Source organism: Numenius arquata, chromosome 5 (genome assembly GCF_964106895.1).
Source record: "Numenius arquata chromosome 5, bNumArq3.hap1.1, whole genome shotgun sequence".
NCBI classification, from domain to species: domain Eukaryota; kingdom Metazoa; phylum Chordata; class Aves; order Charadriiformes; family Scolopacidae; genus Numenius; species Numenius arquata.
In genome coordinates, this window is record NC_133580.1 from 28,965,650 (window position 1) to 28,982,891 (window position 17,242).

Below are 17,242 nucleotides of genomic sequence, written 5' to 3' on the forward strand. Positions count from 1 at the left end.
CACCAAAATATGGATAACAAGGAAGACTGTTCTTTAGTAGGGCTTCAGTGAGCAAATGGATTCACTTCCATGGTACTGTGAGGAGATGGATTCTTCAGAATTATTTCAGGAGAACAAAACTCTAATTCATCAAAGTCATTATGCCACAGCTGTTACAACAATCTATCTCCTGCTGAATGCTAGCCAGCTAATTTTTGAGAAGTGACATTTTTCACAGTTTATTGTTTTCTCATCAATATGGCACCAACCACTTCAAATATATTCACACAGTGATGTTGACGTTGATGAATTAGCCATGTGCTTTCTATTTACGGATACAGGAGTTTCTATTTCTTCAGGAGAAACAAGAACTTTTAAGTAGAGTGTTGCAGATTTCTCTCTGGTCTGTGTGTATGTTCCTCGTGTTCAAGTGCTTCGTAACCGATGCTGGAATTCAGTAGCATAATGAAGTATTTTTATGGAAACATGTAGTTCTGCAACCATTCACAAGGCTGTTTTTATGGATAGATGAAGCATATGGGAGTAAGCACTTTAAGATCACAATTTTAATATAGTTCATTTTTTAACAGCAGGCAGTTACAGTGTGCTGTTTCTTAGCTCACTGTACCATATATGAATTGCCAAGCTTAGACAGGTTCATTTTACAATTTTCGTAGAACCATAGAATGGTTTGTGTTGGAAAGGACCTTTAAAGATCATCTAGTCCAAACCCCCTGCCATGGGCAGGAATATCTTTCACTAGATCAGGTTCCTCAAAGTCCCATCCAACCTGGTATTTCATCTACCAGTATCCCCCAGTCCTTCTTCACAGGGCTGCTCTCAATCTGTTCATCCCCCAGTCATTTTCTTTTTTTTATTTTTTCTCTCCTGAAGAAATATCTGAGTATTACTTAGGTATCTCATACTTAGCATTTTAGTCTACATAAACAATGTTAGTCAACGGTAAACAATGCGTTTAAAATGAATGAAAACAAAAAACAGGGTCCACATGACTCCATTCTTTACTATAACTTGAATTATATTGCTCTTACTCTTTCTGAGGTCAACAGTAGTTTCCCTTTGCAGTAATTTGTCATACAGGCATGACTGTCCAAATGTTGCAGATGCTGATGAGATGTATAAGCTACAAGGAGAAAAACAGTGTCTGTCTGGTAGCCTGATGTATGAAATAACAAAGGGGCTTCACAGTTTGGGTTTCACAGTCATACTTGACCCTTTTTTCGTATATATTGCAATGTGTGCAGTGTTGACGATGATAAATAGAATCATAGAATCACAGAATCTTCGTGGTTGGAAGGGACCTCTGAGATCATTGAGTCCAACCATACACACGCAAAAAAATCCCCCAACAATCTCAGGCACTAGAGCATGCCCTGAAGTGCCACATCTACACGTTTCTTAAATACCTCCAGGGATGGCGACTCCACCACCTCCCTGGGCAGGCTGTTCCAGTGCCTGACCACCCTCTCAGGAAAGTCATTCTTCCTAATATCTAATCTAAACCTCCCCTGCCCCAACTTCAGACCATTTCCTCTGGTCCTGTCATTATTCCCTTGGGAGAAGAGGCCAACACCCACCTCTCTACACCCTCCTTTCAGGCAGTTGTAGAGGGCAATGAGGTCCCCCCTCAGCCTCCTCTTCTCCAAACTAAACATGCCCAGTTCCCTCAGCCTCTCCTCGTGTGACTTGTTCTCCAGACCCCTCACCAGCTTGGTGGCTCTCCTCCAGCAGCTCAATGTCTTTTTTGTGGTGAGGGGCCCAGAACTGAACACAGCACTCGAGGTGAGGCCTCACCAGTGCCCAGTACAGAGGCACCATCACTGCCCTACTCCTGCTGGCCATGCTATTCCTGATACAGGCCAGGATGCTGTTGGCCTTCTTGGCCACCTGGACACACTGCTGGCTCATCCAGAAGGATGCCTACCTACAGTCTTTTAGAAGAGTTCATTCCAACTTAGATCTGCACAGTTCTTTCTTATGGTTTTATGCATATATATTTGTCATGGTTTAGGCCAAATTGGCCTATTACAGGCAACAGATGCTCTCTGCCCACTCTTCACTCCCAGGAGAGGAGGAAGAAAGATAAAGAGATTTACAAGTTTAGAAGGAACTAAACTACTTTAATGAAATATTAATAATAAAATAAAAAATGAAATAATGAAATATATACAATATATACAAAACTGTATCAAGCTCCCAAGATCATGTCACCGGCAGGCATTGGGGAAGTCACAGATAGGACTCAGTGACGGATGGGAACTGGATTCCAGGTCTGGAGTTGGGAACACATGGGTCATGATCAAAGGCTGCTGAACAGACAGGGTCCTCTTCAGACATCGGCCATTGAAGAAAGAGAACTGAGCCTTTGATCCCTCAGTTTTTATACTGAGCATGGGGCAGATGGGATGGAATAGCCCGGTTGGTCAGTTTTTGGTCACTTGTCCACTCCTCCCCACAGGTGGGACCCCTCTATGCTTTTCTGTTTTGGACCTTCCAACGGGGCAAATAAAAAAATTAGCTGACCTTGGTTGTTACAGCAATAAGTATAAGCAAGAGCCTCTGCACACCGTTCCTTGGCATGAAGTATAAACATTGCTCTTACCACTCTTAAGAGTGAACGGTTTTCTGCACAATATGCTGTGAATTTCAGAGAGTTAGAAGAGGCCTAGCTAAAACGTAAAATTGCTGAACAGAAAGTTGGTTCTATTTTACCTCAAACCGGGACAATATTTCAGCAGTAAGAGCTGTTATAGCGCTCAGATGCTCAAAAATGCACCACAACAAACTGCCTGTCAGACTTCCTGCATAAACTATAAAAACAAAAAGTATCTTGGCAATTATTTTTCAGCTGTGAAATATACTTTTGAAAAGCTGTGACTATAATTTTTCTTGCACAGAACTCTTTGTACTCCCTTATTGTTACCATATGTGGCGCTTTTTTTGTAGTTCAGCCACTCTCTGACTAGCCAAACTCTGAACAATTTTCTTTACTCCAAATTGCTTACTTCTAGACATAACCAGTGCATCTTACATATTTGCAAATGAGCTATTAGAGTATTCAGACTGCATGTAGGGCTCCTGGCTAGGAATTTTGTTCTCTAGAGTGATGTTGCTTCAAGGAAAAGTTTTGGAGACTGTACCTGGCATTTCTGGTTTATTTTGGAATCTTTGAAACTGTCCCACATCTTCCCTCTTGTTCCATTATTGATGATTTCCATCATCTAATTTAGGCTAATCTGGACATTAGAGCCACTTCATGAAATTCATAACTTCAGGTCGCCTGTCCTTTTCTTTCTTCAAATTCAAAGAAATTGAATTTGAGGAAAAAATGAAATATTTTTATGAACATATGAAAAAATGGAAATATTTTCTTTTCTGTAACAAGAACAGCAAAGTATGTGTACGATTCCTGTCAGTTCTGCTTGGCAGCCAACTATTGACAGTGGCTGCGTTTTTCTCCGTACTGAAGGCACTACACTTGACAGGTGGTTTAAAATATAAATTGGAATAACTTCCGATTACTTTTACGCTCATGAACTGAAGTCTCAGTGCTGAGAGCCTAGTCTAGGCATGGTGTAGCTTTTCTGGCTGATGGAGGTATAGTCTAGAGCCTTAATCATGGTGCTGCCATTCTTCATTCTCCAGGTTTTATGAGGACCTTGCTTCTGAGTCTCTTCTGTGCTTCCAGGGTATGTTTTGAGATGCTTGTTGGCTCAATAAAGGCAATTTCATAGGAGTTCTTGATGGGAGAGCTAATACATGGTTTGCAACCTAATGAGAGATTCCTGGAAATACAGCATGAGGCTATTAAGGAATGAAGAATATAATTTTTTCTTTCTTTGTTTTTTTCTTCTCTTTTTTTTTTTTTGTTTGTTTGTTTGTTTGTTTTTGTTTTTCAGTGAATGTAGTTTTTCCATTGAAATAAAAACAGTGGGCTGTACTGGGGAGGGGTGAAGATCAAGCAGCCTAACAGTGTTGTGAATTTTGTTGTTTTTTTAAAAACCCTTAATTTAAAACTCTAAATCCCTGCCTTGGAATACATTTATACTTATTTTGCCATCTCCAGGTGGTGATCCATCTAGCTGAATTTTGTGTTTCGGATAGTAACTAATACGAACTGCTTGAGGGAAGAGTTGAGGAAATTCTGAAATTGACTTCTTTGAAAGAGCACTGCAGTACTTCATTTGTCTTTGTCACTAATTTTGCTTTTGGGGGTAATAGGGTTTTAGACAGCAGGCTTATCTTTCTTGTATTCTTGTAATTCATTCTTTTCGCAGTAAAGTTTTCTCTAGTCCAAATGATCTGGATGATGTGGGTTTTTTCCAATAACGTCCTGATTGCTGGCCGAAGAGATTTTTTGCAGGTTGATTTAGTGCCCTTTTTTTTCTCCCACGCCTGGAGCAAGTGACTTCTGTACCTGGGCTGTTCTATCTCACTGCTCTTAACAACAATCTCTTCCTGTCGTTGGAAAAGAACCAATAATGTTTCATCATTAGGAGTAATTTAGCTAGCTGATGAGCTTATCATACTCATTACCTACATAAGCTCTAAAACAGAACTTCATTGAAAAGCAATCTCATCAGACTTGCTAGGAATTATATATTCTTTCTAGGAATATGATATTATATCTAATTAAAGTCAGCCTTGATAAACCTGTAATTAACCAAAGGAGAGAGAAAAACAGATGTGGAGATTCATCCTAGGATGCATCAAGGAGAGTGTGGCCAGCAGGTCGAGGGAGGTTATCCTCTCCCTCTATTCTGCCCTGGTGAGGCCACATCTGGAGTACTGTGTCCAGTTCTGGGCCTCCCAGTTCAAGAAGGACAGGGAACTGCTGGAAAGAGTCCAGCAGAGAGCTACCAAGATGATCAAGGGAATGGAGCATCTCTCTTATGAGGAAAGGCTGAGAGACCTGGATCTGTTTAGCCTGGAGAAGAGAAGACTGAGAGGGGATCTCATCAATGTTTATAAATATCTAAAGGGCAGGTGTCAAGAGGATGGGGTCAGGCTCTTCTCAGTGGTGCCTGGTGACAGGACAAGGGGCAACGAACACAAGCTGGAACACAGGAAGTTCCATCTGAACATGTGGAAAAACTTCTGAACTTGGAGGGTGACTGAGCCCTGGAACAGGCTGCCCAGAGAGGTTTCTTCTCTGGAGATATTTAAAACCCACCTGGATGCATTCTTGTCCAGCCTGCTCTAGGTGAACCTGCTCTGGCAGGGGGGTTGGACTAATTGATCTCTGAAAGTCCCTTCCAACCCCTACAGTTCTGTGATTCTGGATTGTAATGTTATCATGATGAGGAAACCTGACAGTTCTGGGGTTTTTAACTTCTATCAATCTTGAACTAAAATAAGTGATTTGAAAAGGCAATGTGTCATCTTTCACCTTACCTGAACTTAGTGGTGATGATCTGCAAACCTGCTGTTTGAGAGTTTGAGACAGATTTTCTTTTTTTTTCTTTTTCTTTTTTCCACATAGGTATTTTTAAACTCAGTCTGACATAGTAACTGGCATGCAGCTCATACAGCTGCTGTAAAACTAGATTCCTGCTTTCTTCTGAATCTCCTATTCTATATGTGTCGACACAAGAGATTTCAGGCAGCTGCAAGTAACAGTTCAACAAACGAGTTTATTGCAGATTGTTTAGAAATGTGGAATAATTTATTCACATGTTTTGATCAGATAAGAGTTTCTGAATTCTGAAATGCTGCTGTGATCTCTAAATTGCTATATCTTAAAACCGTCAAATGTGTGATCTAAAAGATTTTTTAAAAAGTGACTGGTGGATACCTTAAAATGGCATTTATTTTTTTAAAATTTTTTTTTTGTGACAACTGAGTGCCAAATCACACTCAGTGCGAAAACTTGCTTTTAATTCAGTATACTACAAACTGAGTCCAGAAAATACTTGTATGCTGGCCAACTTGAGCTATGGCATTGTTATATCTCACTGTCTTGATTTGTTGGGCCAACACTGGCCATCAGAAATGTTGAAATAACCTTGGCCACTTATTTGTGCCATGAAGTTCCAGTAAACTGAAACACAATCCAGGATGGTGTTACTGGGGCTCTGGTCAGTTTTCTGTATTCATGTCTCTGTATTCATGCAGATGTTTCTGTATTAACTTTGTATATAAAGAGCATTTTAGACACCTATGGTATGCATTGGGAGAGAGAATTTTTTCCAAAACACTTGATTTCACACTGAATAGTCAGGAAAAACAATGAGCCATCAAAGTTTGAGAAATCATTATGCATTTGGAAATAATAATTGGCCTGCTTGTAATTTAATACACAAAACTAGAATTGGAATTATTTGCAATGTCAAAGAAATGTGTTTGCAACAAACACATTTCTTTGCATACTTCCGATTAATATAAACCTGCCAAAATTATGCAGTATTAAAATATGCTAATCCACTTTATTTAAAAAAACAAAAACAAAACCCCTAAAACTTCCTTTAGATAGATGGTGGTCTGCATTTTATAAAGAAATGGTGGCTGGTTTTTGTTTATTATGTATCTCCTGGTTCACAACTCAGTCTTCTGAAGAGCATTCCTTAAATGAAAAAGATTTCTGAAGGATGAGTGAAGAAGCTAAGAGTAAGAAGATAATCTAAATCTTCCTATTTTCCTTCCCTCAGAAGATTCTTTTATCACATAGTAGATTTCAATATGTGATATCTTTTCTTATCTTCGCATTTCCCTGAGAATTTTCTGAAGAAACGAATATTGCAGTAAAGCTGCCTAAAGTAATAATACTGGCTATCTGTTTGATAGGAACACTCTAAACATTTCTCATGCATTTACTTACATATTCAGTTTCTAACAACAACCCAAAATCCTTAAAATATTTACCTCCAGAGTAACCCATATGTAAAAAGATACTCCTTAAATGGAAAATAACTGATTTTGTGTAGCATTCAAAATTTGACTAAAAATATCTTTCTTTGAGAAATATTATATTTATAGTATTCCTGAGGAGTGGAAGCTAATTTTCACAAAACCACACCAAAATGGCACTCATATTCCCCTTCCTCCCACGTGTTGTCTCTGTCCGTATTAGGGTTATTAGATAGGTAGGTGGTGCTATGTAAATAGTTGGGTGTTGTTTGGAAAAAAAATCTACTGAACAAAGATCTTTACGATCTTAACTATTGTGGATCTTGGAAAAAAGTCTATGTAATACCATAAGTAAATATCCAATAATAGCATACATTTAAAAAAGGGAAAACCTAGAAAGGAAATGCATAGTCCAGAGGAAAAAATTTCAATACCATCTGTAGTATCTACAGTAAGTGAACAAATAGTTGGTGTACGTGTCTGTTGTATAACCTTACACATCCCCTTCTCTTTCGTGATGCATTACCTTGTCTAGTTTTCTCCAATATTTTATGGGGATTGTGTTATAGAAGATCATGTGTTTGGTACTTGTCAAAAATTACATGTTAATCTGTAGAAGTAGTTATTTAGAGAGCAAAGCAGAAAGTAGTTTGCACATGTAATCATGTAATGAACTTCAATAATTATTGTGATATACTGAATTTTTCTCAGTGCATTCTGAAGTAGCCTTATGTATTAAGGTCATCTTTCTCACCCAGCCTGTATCAGGTGAGGAGATTTTGATTGTTTCCATTTTTGAAAAGTGTTTTCTCTCTATTTACAACACTAGAAATAAGTAATTGAGGAAAGAAGGAAATTACCATGCTTTGCTGTTAAAGGTTTAGTATTTTTATAATGAAAGACTATTACCCATTTTCACAGTAGTGGACTCTTATCTTCAGAGATAATTGATTTTCTCCTTAGGGCAGTATGTCTCAAGTAAATTTCTTTCTTCTATTCTATAAAGCCAATCCCAGAAGACTTTCCTAGACTTCAGACCAAACAGTCCTGATACAAAAGGAGTCATGAGGGAAATTCCTATTATTTTGAGTTGTGAGCAGGTGCTTCTCTTCAGCCTACTGGGAATTTCTGATTCTTTTTTATTGAGACTCTTCAAGATGCTAGGTATAGTCCTTTAATTCAAGTGCAGGAACTATGTAACATGGATAAAGAGCAGGCAAAAATGTAACAGTAGTTAAAATACCTATCATTATAAAGGAGCACAAATAGATTTATTTTTTTTTCTACAGTGCTTATATGCAAAATACAAGCATTGTTACAACTGCAAGAGCTGTTGTCTGGTCCCTCTAAACCAACAGTTTGACCCCGCAATTTTCCTTCTACAAATACTTGTATAATTCTTTTCTATATTCATTCCTCATAAGAATAATTAAATCTTTTGGGCTAAGCTTGCAGCAGACCAAACAGTTAAGCTTAGCTGCTGGCCTACACAATCCTCTGAGGAACTTTATATACTTACCATGACCTTACTGTTGAGTGTTTTAGCTGGTAGTATCTGTAGTTTGCTTTCTAGAAGGAAATGTATTCATAGGCAAGGTTCAGCTCAGCCTTCATTTTTGCACTTGCAATAGGCTGTGTGTGTAAATATTACTAGATAAATATCCTGTAGTACAGTGCTAGAAAAATCTGGGAAAGCTAGTAATTTGCAGACTTGGCTTGATTTTTGGGGTGCACAGTACCATATTTAGAAATTTGCTCAATAACTATGAGAAAATTAACAAGTGCTGTATGTGTGCTGCACACGTGGGATCAAGAGGCACTGAGGAAGCACAGTAATAAAAACCGTCCTGTTAATGCACTGGAAAGCATTGCTTTCTTTATTGGATACCAGGGAAAAACTGTCTCAGAGATAACATTTGAAAGATATGGTAGGTCATCCTATCAGTCCCAAACTTTCCCAGGACATCAGCACATAAAAAGGTAGTGGTCATGCAGATAACCAAGATGCTGGTGACCTGCTTTACACTGTCAGCGTGTCATCTACTCATGGTGTGACAGGAATCCACAGTAAGAGCTGGAGGGAAGGAGAGGTAAGAGGTTTTATTCCTGTAGGGCTGCCCAGAGACAGTAACTTGTTATTGGATCTGACAAGTAGGTTAGCGCACAGGCTTCTTAGAAAGCCAATAATTTACGAAAAATCATGAGTTTCACAATATGTACGTCCAACTGACATCCTCTTTCAAACTAAGCATGTCTGGAGTTTTTAGCAGAGTCCATGATCTAGGCTGGGAGAGGACAGATAGCTAGGGAACTCACTAGATTATATGGCATCACTTTTTCATCGTTGCTTTCTTGATAGCTGGTTGAACTGACTCATTCGTATGACTATAGTATCTATTAGTAATAGTGCAGAAGGTAAGAATACACACTCCAGGGTGAAGGGGTCAGCAGAAGCACTGCAGACCTGATTTAGACTAAACTATTACACTTCAGGTTTTGCTCACAAGCCAAACTAGTGCTCAGAAACGGGGCAAAAGGCAGCAAGGGTAAGATGGATCAACATAAACCCAGCAAATATGTTATGTGCTGTCTTCTTGGCAACAGTGATCCAAATCAAGCAGTGTGAGCAATCATCCCTAAGGGGCTGCATGCTTAGGAGTGCCTGTGAAGCTCCGGGGGATAGCCTGGCTGCAGTGCCAGCATTTACGAGAAAATTTATTTCCAGCAGATGTAAACTGAGTGTCCCTTTCGCATGGGACAAAAGCCTGAAAGCTCACAGTTTCAGCCTAACAGAGGAATTTAATGGCAGAAACAACTTCTCTGTCTCCTCTGATTCCATTCTCAGTGAAAGGTAACTTGACTGTTCATTTCTCAGAGGACATAGCAATTAACCATTAAATTTCAAATTAATCCAACTTTCTCTAGCTCTCTTCCCTCTCCTCTGATCACCTAAACATGCAGTTTAGAACCACCTTCTGAGTTACAACAGTGTACGTTCACATAAAATCCTTTCTAGAGTTTGCATCCATATAACTGGAATCAACCTCTGGACTCTGAAGGAAATAAGTAACTTGCAAAGTATCAGCAAGGTTAATTGTAAGGTTAATTTCCAAAGGGTGGGGGATGAGGGGGGAAGGAAAGCAGTGTAAAGCACAGGACTTACTGGCCAAAGTATAGGCAGAAATCTTCAGTACCTCAGTGACCTGCATGAGCTGAAGTTTCTTATTAACTGTCATTATTATAATGTTGATTTAAATTAAGATTTGTTGTGAGATTTTAAGTGTTAGCTCTTTTCATCTTGCAACCATGTGATAAGAGCATTCAGTAAATAGCTTCCTATTGTTTTCTCAATTATTTAAAGAAAAATACACAAGCCAGATGCATTATTTCATATGTTTAGTTATGTTGTACCACTGTGATTTACTGAACTAACAATTCCTTCATTGTATATTGAACCTATCTTTTGTTAAACACCAGCTATTGTCTGGCTACTTCCCACAATACTGTTTTTATTACTTCTGTCTTAGGTCTGCTTCCTTTCTTGTTTCTTTTCTGTGCTTTCATTCTCAAAATATCTTTAAGGTATCGCATTTAAGTGCTGACATAGAGTTAGCTATTCATCTTCTAAAGCCTTCAGTATTCCCCAAGTCTGTATATTTTTCCCCATCTTCAGCGTTCCTCTGATTTAACTGTTCCATTTTGTTTTGACTTTTGATTATCCCAGGGTCCGATTGGTATGGATGGAAAGCTGGTAGGTGATTTGTTCAAAACCAGTGTAATTTAGGTCTTGCACATTTTCCCTCTTTGTTTTTTTGTTGTTTTTTTTTTTAATTGCTCATGTTGAAATGTATATTAATCACATATTGGCTTCATTCGGCATAATTTACTTCAGCCTCGGTAGCGTAGATTTTAACAGAGTGCTGAAAAGCCACCTCGGTCTTTTGTGTCTCTCGGAGGAAATGGAGGTCAGCCATGCCCCTCCTGTTTCCTCATCATTATCTCTCCGGGTTAGATTGGAAGACAGATGTTCCTGCTTGGGTGCTCTGTCCAGAGAGTGCTTCACAAGGGTGGTTGGGTGGTGCCTTTCAAACAGCCGGGTATTATTTCTGACCGCCTGTCTGTGGCTCTTGCTGGTTTCCTTTTTCCCCAGGTTCTTCGTTTCTGTGTTTTAATTTCTCTGCCTGGATTTTGTTAGCTGATGAGATCTCAACAGCCCCGTGTCTCATTTTAAATGCATTTGTATGCTATCCCAGATAATCTTTAGGGAGATGCTACTTGAATTAAGTTAGAAATAACATTTAATTTTATACAATGCATTTCTAAACATATTTTGATTTGTGCATATATTATTGTATCCATATATTTGGATGTATGAGCCTGGAAGTTTATGTTCCCAGCTCTTTAAAATCATGCAAAAACTGTGAAAATCCAGTTTCTTCACTTTCTCATGCTGTTGGTTTTGCTCCCTCTCTCTTCCTCCTTTTCCAGGACAGCCCTTTTCTTTGATACCCTGAATATTTCTTTTCTTTTCTGTCCTTTCATTTACTACAAGCCCCGTTTCCTCTGCAAGCTCAACTTGCTAACTGGCAGTGTCAGCTTCCATTTTCTTCTCTTAAGACCTTTTCCTGTACTCCCTGACTTCTCTTTCTCCTGTTAAGCAACTTTTCTGCAATGTTTGCAGCCTCCAGTCAGTAGGCTTTTTCTTTAATCTCCTGTTTTAGGAGATTGATAGCTTACCTGTTGACTTCAGCTAGACCTGGCTACTCCATATATCTTTTATATTTCTTTTAGTATCACTGACATATCAGCCACCAATATTAGGTTAAATTGCTAGGAAGGGATTAACTATCAACCGTAGAAGACCTTCCATCACGTTAATTAGAATAGACTGCCAAATAAACCCCTTTCTTTCCTGCAAAATAATGCAGTAAGTCAGTAAATAAGAATATAGAAGCGAAAATTGTTCTGAAGATTTTGCCGTACTCATGAAATATTATCGAGTTATACCCACTGTAGTCATGCAGATTAAAAAAAAAAAAAGAAAAGCAGCAATCAGTATTGGATAATCAAGTAAATGAGCAATGATCCAGAGGTTCAAAGCAGCAGCCACTAAAATACATCTGATTAATTATTGGTGTTGGAACTGATCTGTAAATGCATGCAAAGAACAGCAGTCAGTTGGTAGCTACAAAAATCAAGTTTAGAGTACATGACACATTTGAATAAAGAGATGTTCCTTAGAAAAAAATAAGAGTAATGCTGACTTTTCAGTCTTGAGGAGTATTTTCACCCTGTTTTTTATCTAAAATTGGAGAAATACTTCCAGCTGAAATATTTTAATACACAAGGAGCATGCATTGAGAACAATTTACACAGCAGTGAGCCAGAGTGATTTCAGCAATACTGGAGCCGTTTTGGGAACACAGGCATATTAGTTGAGATTGAGCTTGTTCAAATGAGTTATACTATCAGATTGTATTCGTGTTAGAGGGTTTTTTAATGAACACAGAACTCACAGAGTTACTGACCCTGACCCTTTCACAGCATACAGAAGTGAGAAAAGGCAAAATGAACAACCCCTTTTTTCGTCTCCCACACTTTGAATTGTTCTTGTGTGACAATGACCCTTTACAACCAGAAAGGTCGGTATTGTGATGCCTCTTTCTACCTGTAATTTTGTAAGCAGAGCTGATGAGTTCCATAATATAGTGCTTGCTGCAGCCTCTGGTTAGTGTCACTTACTGGATCATTAGTGAGAAGGGAAGGTTAACTGCAGTACTAGTATCTAAGAGTATATAAAAATACTGAAGGATTGGGGGCAACTGAAAAAAAAAACCCAAAATACTTACTTTCACTAATGCAAAGTTCCTTCCATGTTCAAGGGGCTCATAGCCAACAGGATAAAACAATGCTGCTATGAGTACTTTTTTATTCAGCACCTGCATTTACAGTTAAATGCAGGATAATTGCAATATTAACAGCGCGCATAAACTAAGAGGAATGCAACTATTACATTCCTCATTATCTCATGGAGTTCTGTGTCACCATGAAAAACAATTATTCTATAGAAATTCAGTTTCCAGCTTTCCTCTCTCAATACTGCAAACGTGATAAAAGAGTAATTATAAATGTACAATAACAAAAAGGCAAACTGGTAATGTTGTTGAGATTCAGAATAGAAAACACTTTCATGGAAGCACGATTCTGTCCCTGACATTCAATTCAGTGTATGTTTGTGTTGTGTGTATGTCTCTTATGTCATACAGATAGCACGTACCATGTGGACACTTAGTAGCCTGTATGTCTGAGTTAGATTGAAAAAAAACCTATCGGTTTTCAAATATTTTTGTTTAAAATATATGTATATATTCTGTTTATTAATTTTCTACTGCTTTAAATCAACATTTTGTTGAAACATTTTGGTAATTTCAGACTTCAATTTTTTTTAAAAACATCTTGGAGACAGACTTTAATGATTTCATCAAAACGTATTTCAACTTTAGATATACTTGTGAGACATGTATTGTGAGTTTGTATATAAAAGTTTGCATGCATAGGTCTCAGTTTAGTTAATTTATACGTATTTATTGTACAGGCTGTGCAACATTGCAGCAGCAAGCAATTCCTGATGAATTTAGGATCAGATATAGCATAACCTGTTACGATGGGAAGATTGAGGCAGAGGCTGTGTGCTGAGGAGTACCGTTTGTATTCATTAACCCAGTGTGATGTGTAACTTCATGGAACTGACCAATTCAGAAAATTCTACTTCATACTGGAACTGGCAAACCTCAGCCAGAACAATTGTTGTCTGAAAACCTCTATAGTGCAGTGTTGTTGTAAGGAATTAATACAAAACTGCAGCATCTACAACAAGGAACGCTTTAGGCTGCCTTCGGTGTAAGGATTAGATAGCCACAATAATTCTGTGTTTTAACATGATTCCCTGTAACATTATTTAAAATATTTCTTATCTCTTTTTTTTTTTTTTTTAAATCTTTAAAAACTTGCATGTGAATTAAAATACATTTTCCTCATTTTAATGTAGCAGGAAAAAAATCTTATTAATTACTAAAAAATGCATTTTTCTTCAACTGCTTTTCTTGTAGCTACTAGTTCCCGGTTGACATGCTCCCCCCCTCTTCCTTTTAAAATCACACAGAATCACAGGATGGTTGAAGTTGGAAGGGTTCTCTGGAGGTCATATGTTCTAACCTCTCTGCTCAAACAGGGCCATCTAGACCAGGTTGCCCAGGATCATGTCCAGACGGCTTTTGAGTATCTCCAAGGATGGAGGCTCCGCAGTCTCCCTGGGCAACCCATGCCGGTGCTTGGTTACCCTCACAGTAAAAAAGTGTTTCCTAATGCTCAGATGGAAAAGTTTCAACTCTGTGTAGCAGTTCCTTCTAGCTAAAGTGAAGAGGTTTTATAAGACTTATGAGAAGTCTTCATGTTCATTTTCTTTCAACAAAAGGAAATGTAGTTTCAATTCAGCTGAAATATTATTGAAGTGTCATAAAGCGCTAGAAGCTAAGCTAGCCCTAGGGGTTTAAGAAATTCTCTCTTTATAGGGAGAAATGTATAAATATTTGTCTCTGTTTTACAGTGTGAGTTGATAGTGGTTGTAGTACAACCAGGCAGGCGGTTGTAGTTCATAGTCACAGCTACTATACTGTTTTGTAATATAATTATGCTTCATGCAAATAATTTCTAATGAGTGGGCTAGAATAACTGATGACTTTCACTGACTTTCCTAGGCTAGGAATCTTAATTATAGAAAGTCTGCTCTGTAAGGGCTTGCAGCGACAAGAGATGCATACACCTCCGCAGGGTGCAGAGGGTGCATGGAGTGATCCGAAGGTGGTGTTGATAAATAAGGGAGAGGAAATATATCAGCTATCTCTTGGGCTGAATGACAAGGGTTCATCTGCTGCTGACTTGCTGGTTTAAATATTGGTTTAAACTTGCTTAAAATTGTGGTGCTTGCAGCAATGGCAAGAGACTATCATTTGCCCAGCAATGTTTTCCTTCAGTTTTTAGACTTTATTCATTCAATAGGCAGTAATTAGCACCTCCTTGAAACATGGGGGTGAGCAATAACAGAGAAAAAGCACCCAATAGCTACTTCTAAATCAGGTCAGCATCTGTGGATTCCTTCTCCCTTGAGAACAATTAAATTAGGTCTTTCTATTGTTTCTAAATTATATTGTTCTGACTATCCCAAGCATGAAGTTTCTTAAGTGCAGATTTAATGTTGTTATAATTTATTTCTGGAATCAGTTAATTGCAAGAAACTTCATCAGTTTGAATTAAAACATTCAGATTTAATATAACTTAAGAGTCCAGAGTCTGACTTTAATATATTTACTGTACTTTTTGTTATCTCCTTATTATAATACTGTAACTATTTGCTACTATTTAAGGAGTTAATCCTTGTCATAACTTTCCATAACCTTTTCCTTTTCTTGTTTTTCAGGGTCAGCCTGGTCCCCAAGTAAGTGCCAACTTATTTTTCTATATAAGTTAAGGCTAAATACAGGGCCCACCAAACTTGGATTATCTTCAAACTATTTTGATTGTTTGTTTGGGTTTTTTTTAATCCTACTGTAAGAAGGTAGAAACTGGTAACCATTGCATAATTCAGTAAGGCAAATTTTTCCCGAGAGAGAAACATGCCCACCCCCCCCCATATGGTTGTCTGAGTTCCCTCAGCTGTTTGACCAGATGGTGAGGTTAACAACGTAATACTGAATAAAGCAAATCTCCTAACTATGGCTTGAAACTTTGCCACCTAACTTTAAAGCAAGATAAAATAACTTAGCAAATGTGTAGCAAATGTAATACTTCAACTGCTTATTAATCACATGCTAATAATGTTGCTATAATCCAGGCAGCCCTCAGTTATTTTAAATATTGCACTGCTAGCTATTTTGATTAATTATATACACTGCTTTGAATTAGTTCTGCTTTATTTAAGAACAGTAGAACTTTGTCTTGTGAGCTGTAACTGAAGACATGGAAATCTAGGGATCTAACTTCAGTTTTAAGGTAGAAATTGACCAGCAGAAAGGAAACACTAGGTTTAATGTAAATTATTGAGTTAAAGAGCGGTACAGAAATGTGGAAGAGCAAGGAAGAGGAGAGGGAAGCCAGTACCAAAGCCAAACTTAGTGAAATCAGTTGAAAATCTCTACCTTTTTGCATACCCAAGATGCATTATGGGAAGTAAACTTTGGTCTGTGGGACAATCTTAGCACAAGTGAGTTGCCTGAACCAGGATTTCTGTGAGGGCCTGATAATATTTTTAAGTTGAGATTTTCTTTATGAGAAGGAAGCATACTCCTCAGGCTTCTTGTTTCTAATCACCATTCTCTGTTGAAAGATGGTTTGTGTTACAAGCCCTGATCCCATTCAGTTTGAATGAGTATCCTCATCAACATCTAGTTGACGTTGACTTGTGCTGCCACCCGTGTCTTTTCCCTCTGGGTTTGGACCCCCACCTCCTGCATTTCAGTTGCTTGAAGAGTGTCTCTTGCTTAATGCTTGTAAACAGCTTCTCAGTCTTTGGAGTTCATTGCTCTACATGAAATGCCCAAAGGTGACTGTAGGCAAAAAACCTCAATGGAGATCACACCATTCAGTGCTGTGTAAAGGGCAAAAAGGCAGAGAAATCTTGACATGATTGCAAGAGAAGAGGGGAGCAAACCATAGGAAAAACTTTCTAAAAATCTCCCCCCTGCCTCATTGTATCAACTTCTCTGTGCCCTGAATGATTATAAAGAAAACGGGTACAAGGTACTAGGACCCACAAGACTTAGGATGAAAATTCTTACATCCTAACTTCAATAGTTCGTCCCAGTGGAAATGTTCACCTCTGTGCCATTGCCACTGCTCTGAGCAGCACTTACCATTATTCTTAATGCTGCCTTTTCCTCCTTTTTCAGCTCAAGGTGCTTGTATTGTGGCAGGAGGATATCTATGTACTCAGTTACTTCGACTGGCTGATTGAGTCCAGGGATAATTCTTGCAAGGGCACTGGTGAGGAGGTCAGAATGGCACGAGACAGTCAGAGCAAGATTCAGCTCTAGATCAAGATGCCTAAACCTAGAGAGAAGCTTGTGTGGAGGTGCTGACATGGGAAGTGGGTAAACACCCCTTGTAGTCAGTGACGGTTGAGTCAATATTCAGTGCTCCTAGAGACCTCTTCAGCTCATTGTAAGCTCCCAAGGCTCAATTACATTCCCCGCACACAGGTGTTTGTTGCTGATCCAGGGTCTCCAGCCTTGCCTCTGGCGGTTGTGCGTACAAGGGCTGGAGCCTGTGTAGGGCCATTGTTGTATCTGTCAGTCATGGACAGCTGTCTTAGATACCTAGGGAACCTCTCACATGACACTAG

The 17,242-nt window shown here is 38.6% G+C and overlaps 1 protein-coding gene across 1 annotated transcript in view; it reads left to right on the top strand.

The window, feature by feature from the left end:
* Positions 1-17,242, top strand: part of COL25A1 (collagen type XXV alpha 1 chain) — a 336,819-nt gene that overhangs the window by 197,582 nt on the left and 121,995 nt on the right. Inside the window, exon 5 of the mRNA XM_074147547.1 lies at positions 15,323-15,340. Within this exon, the coding sequence (XP_074003648.1) occupies positions 15,323-15,340 (18 nt within the window). The remainder of the gene's footprint in view (positions 1-15,322; positions 15,341-17,242) is intronic.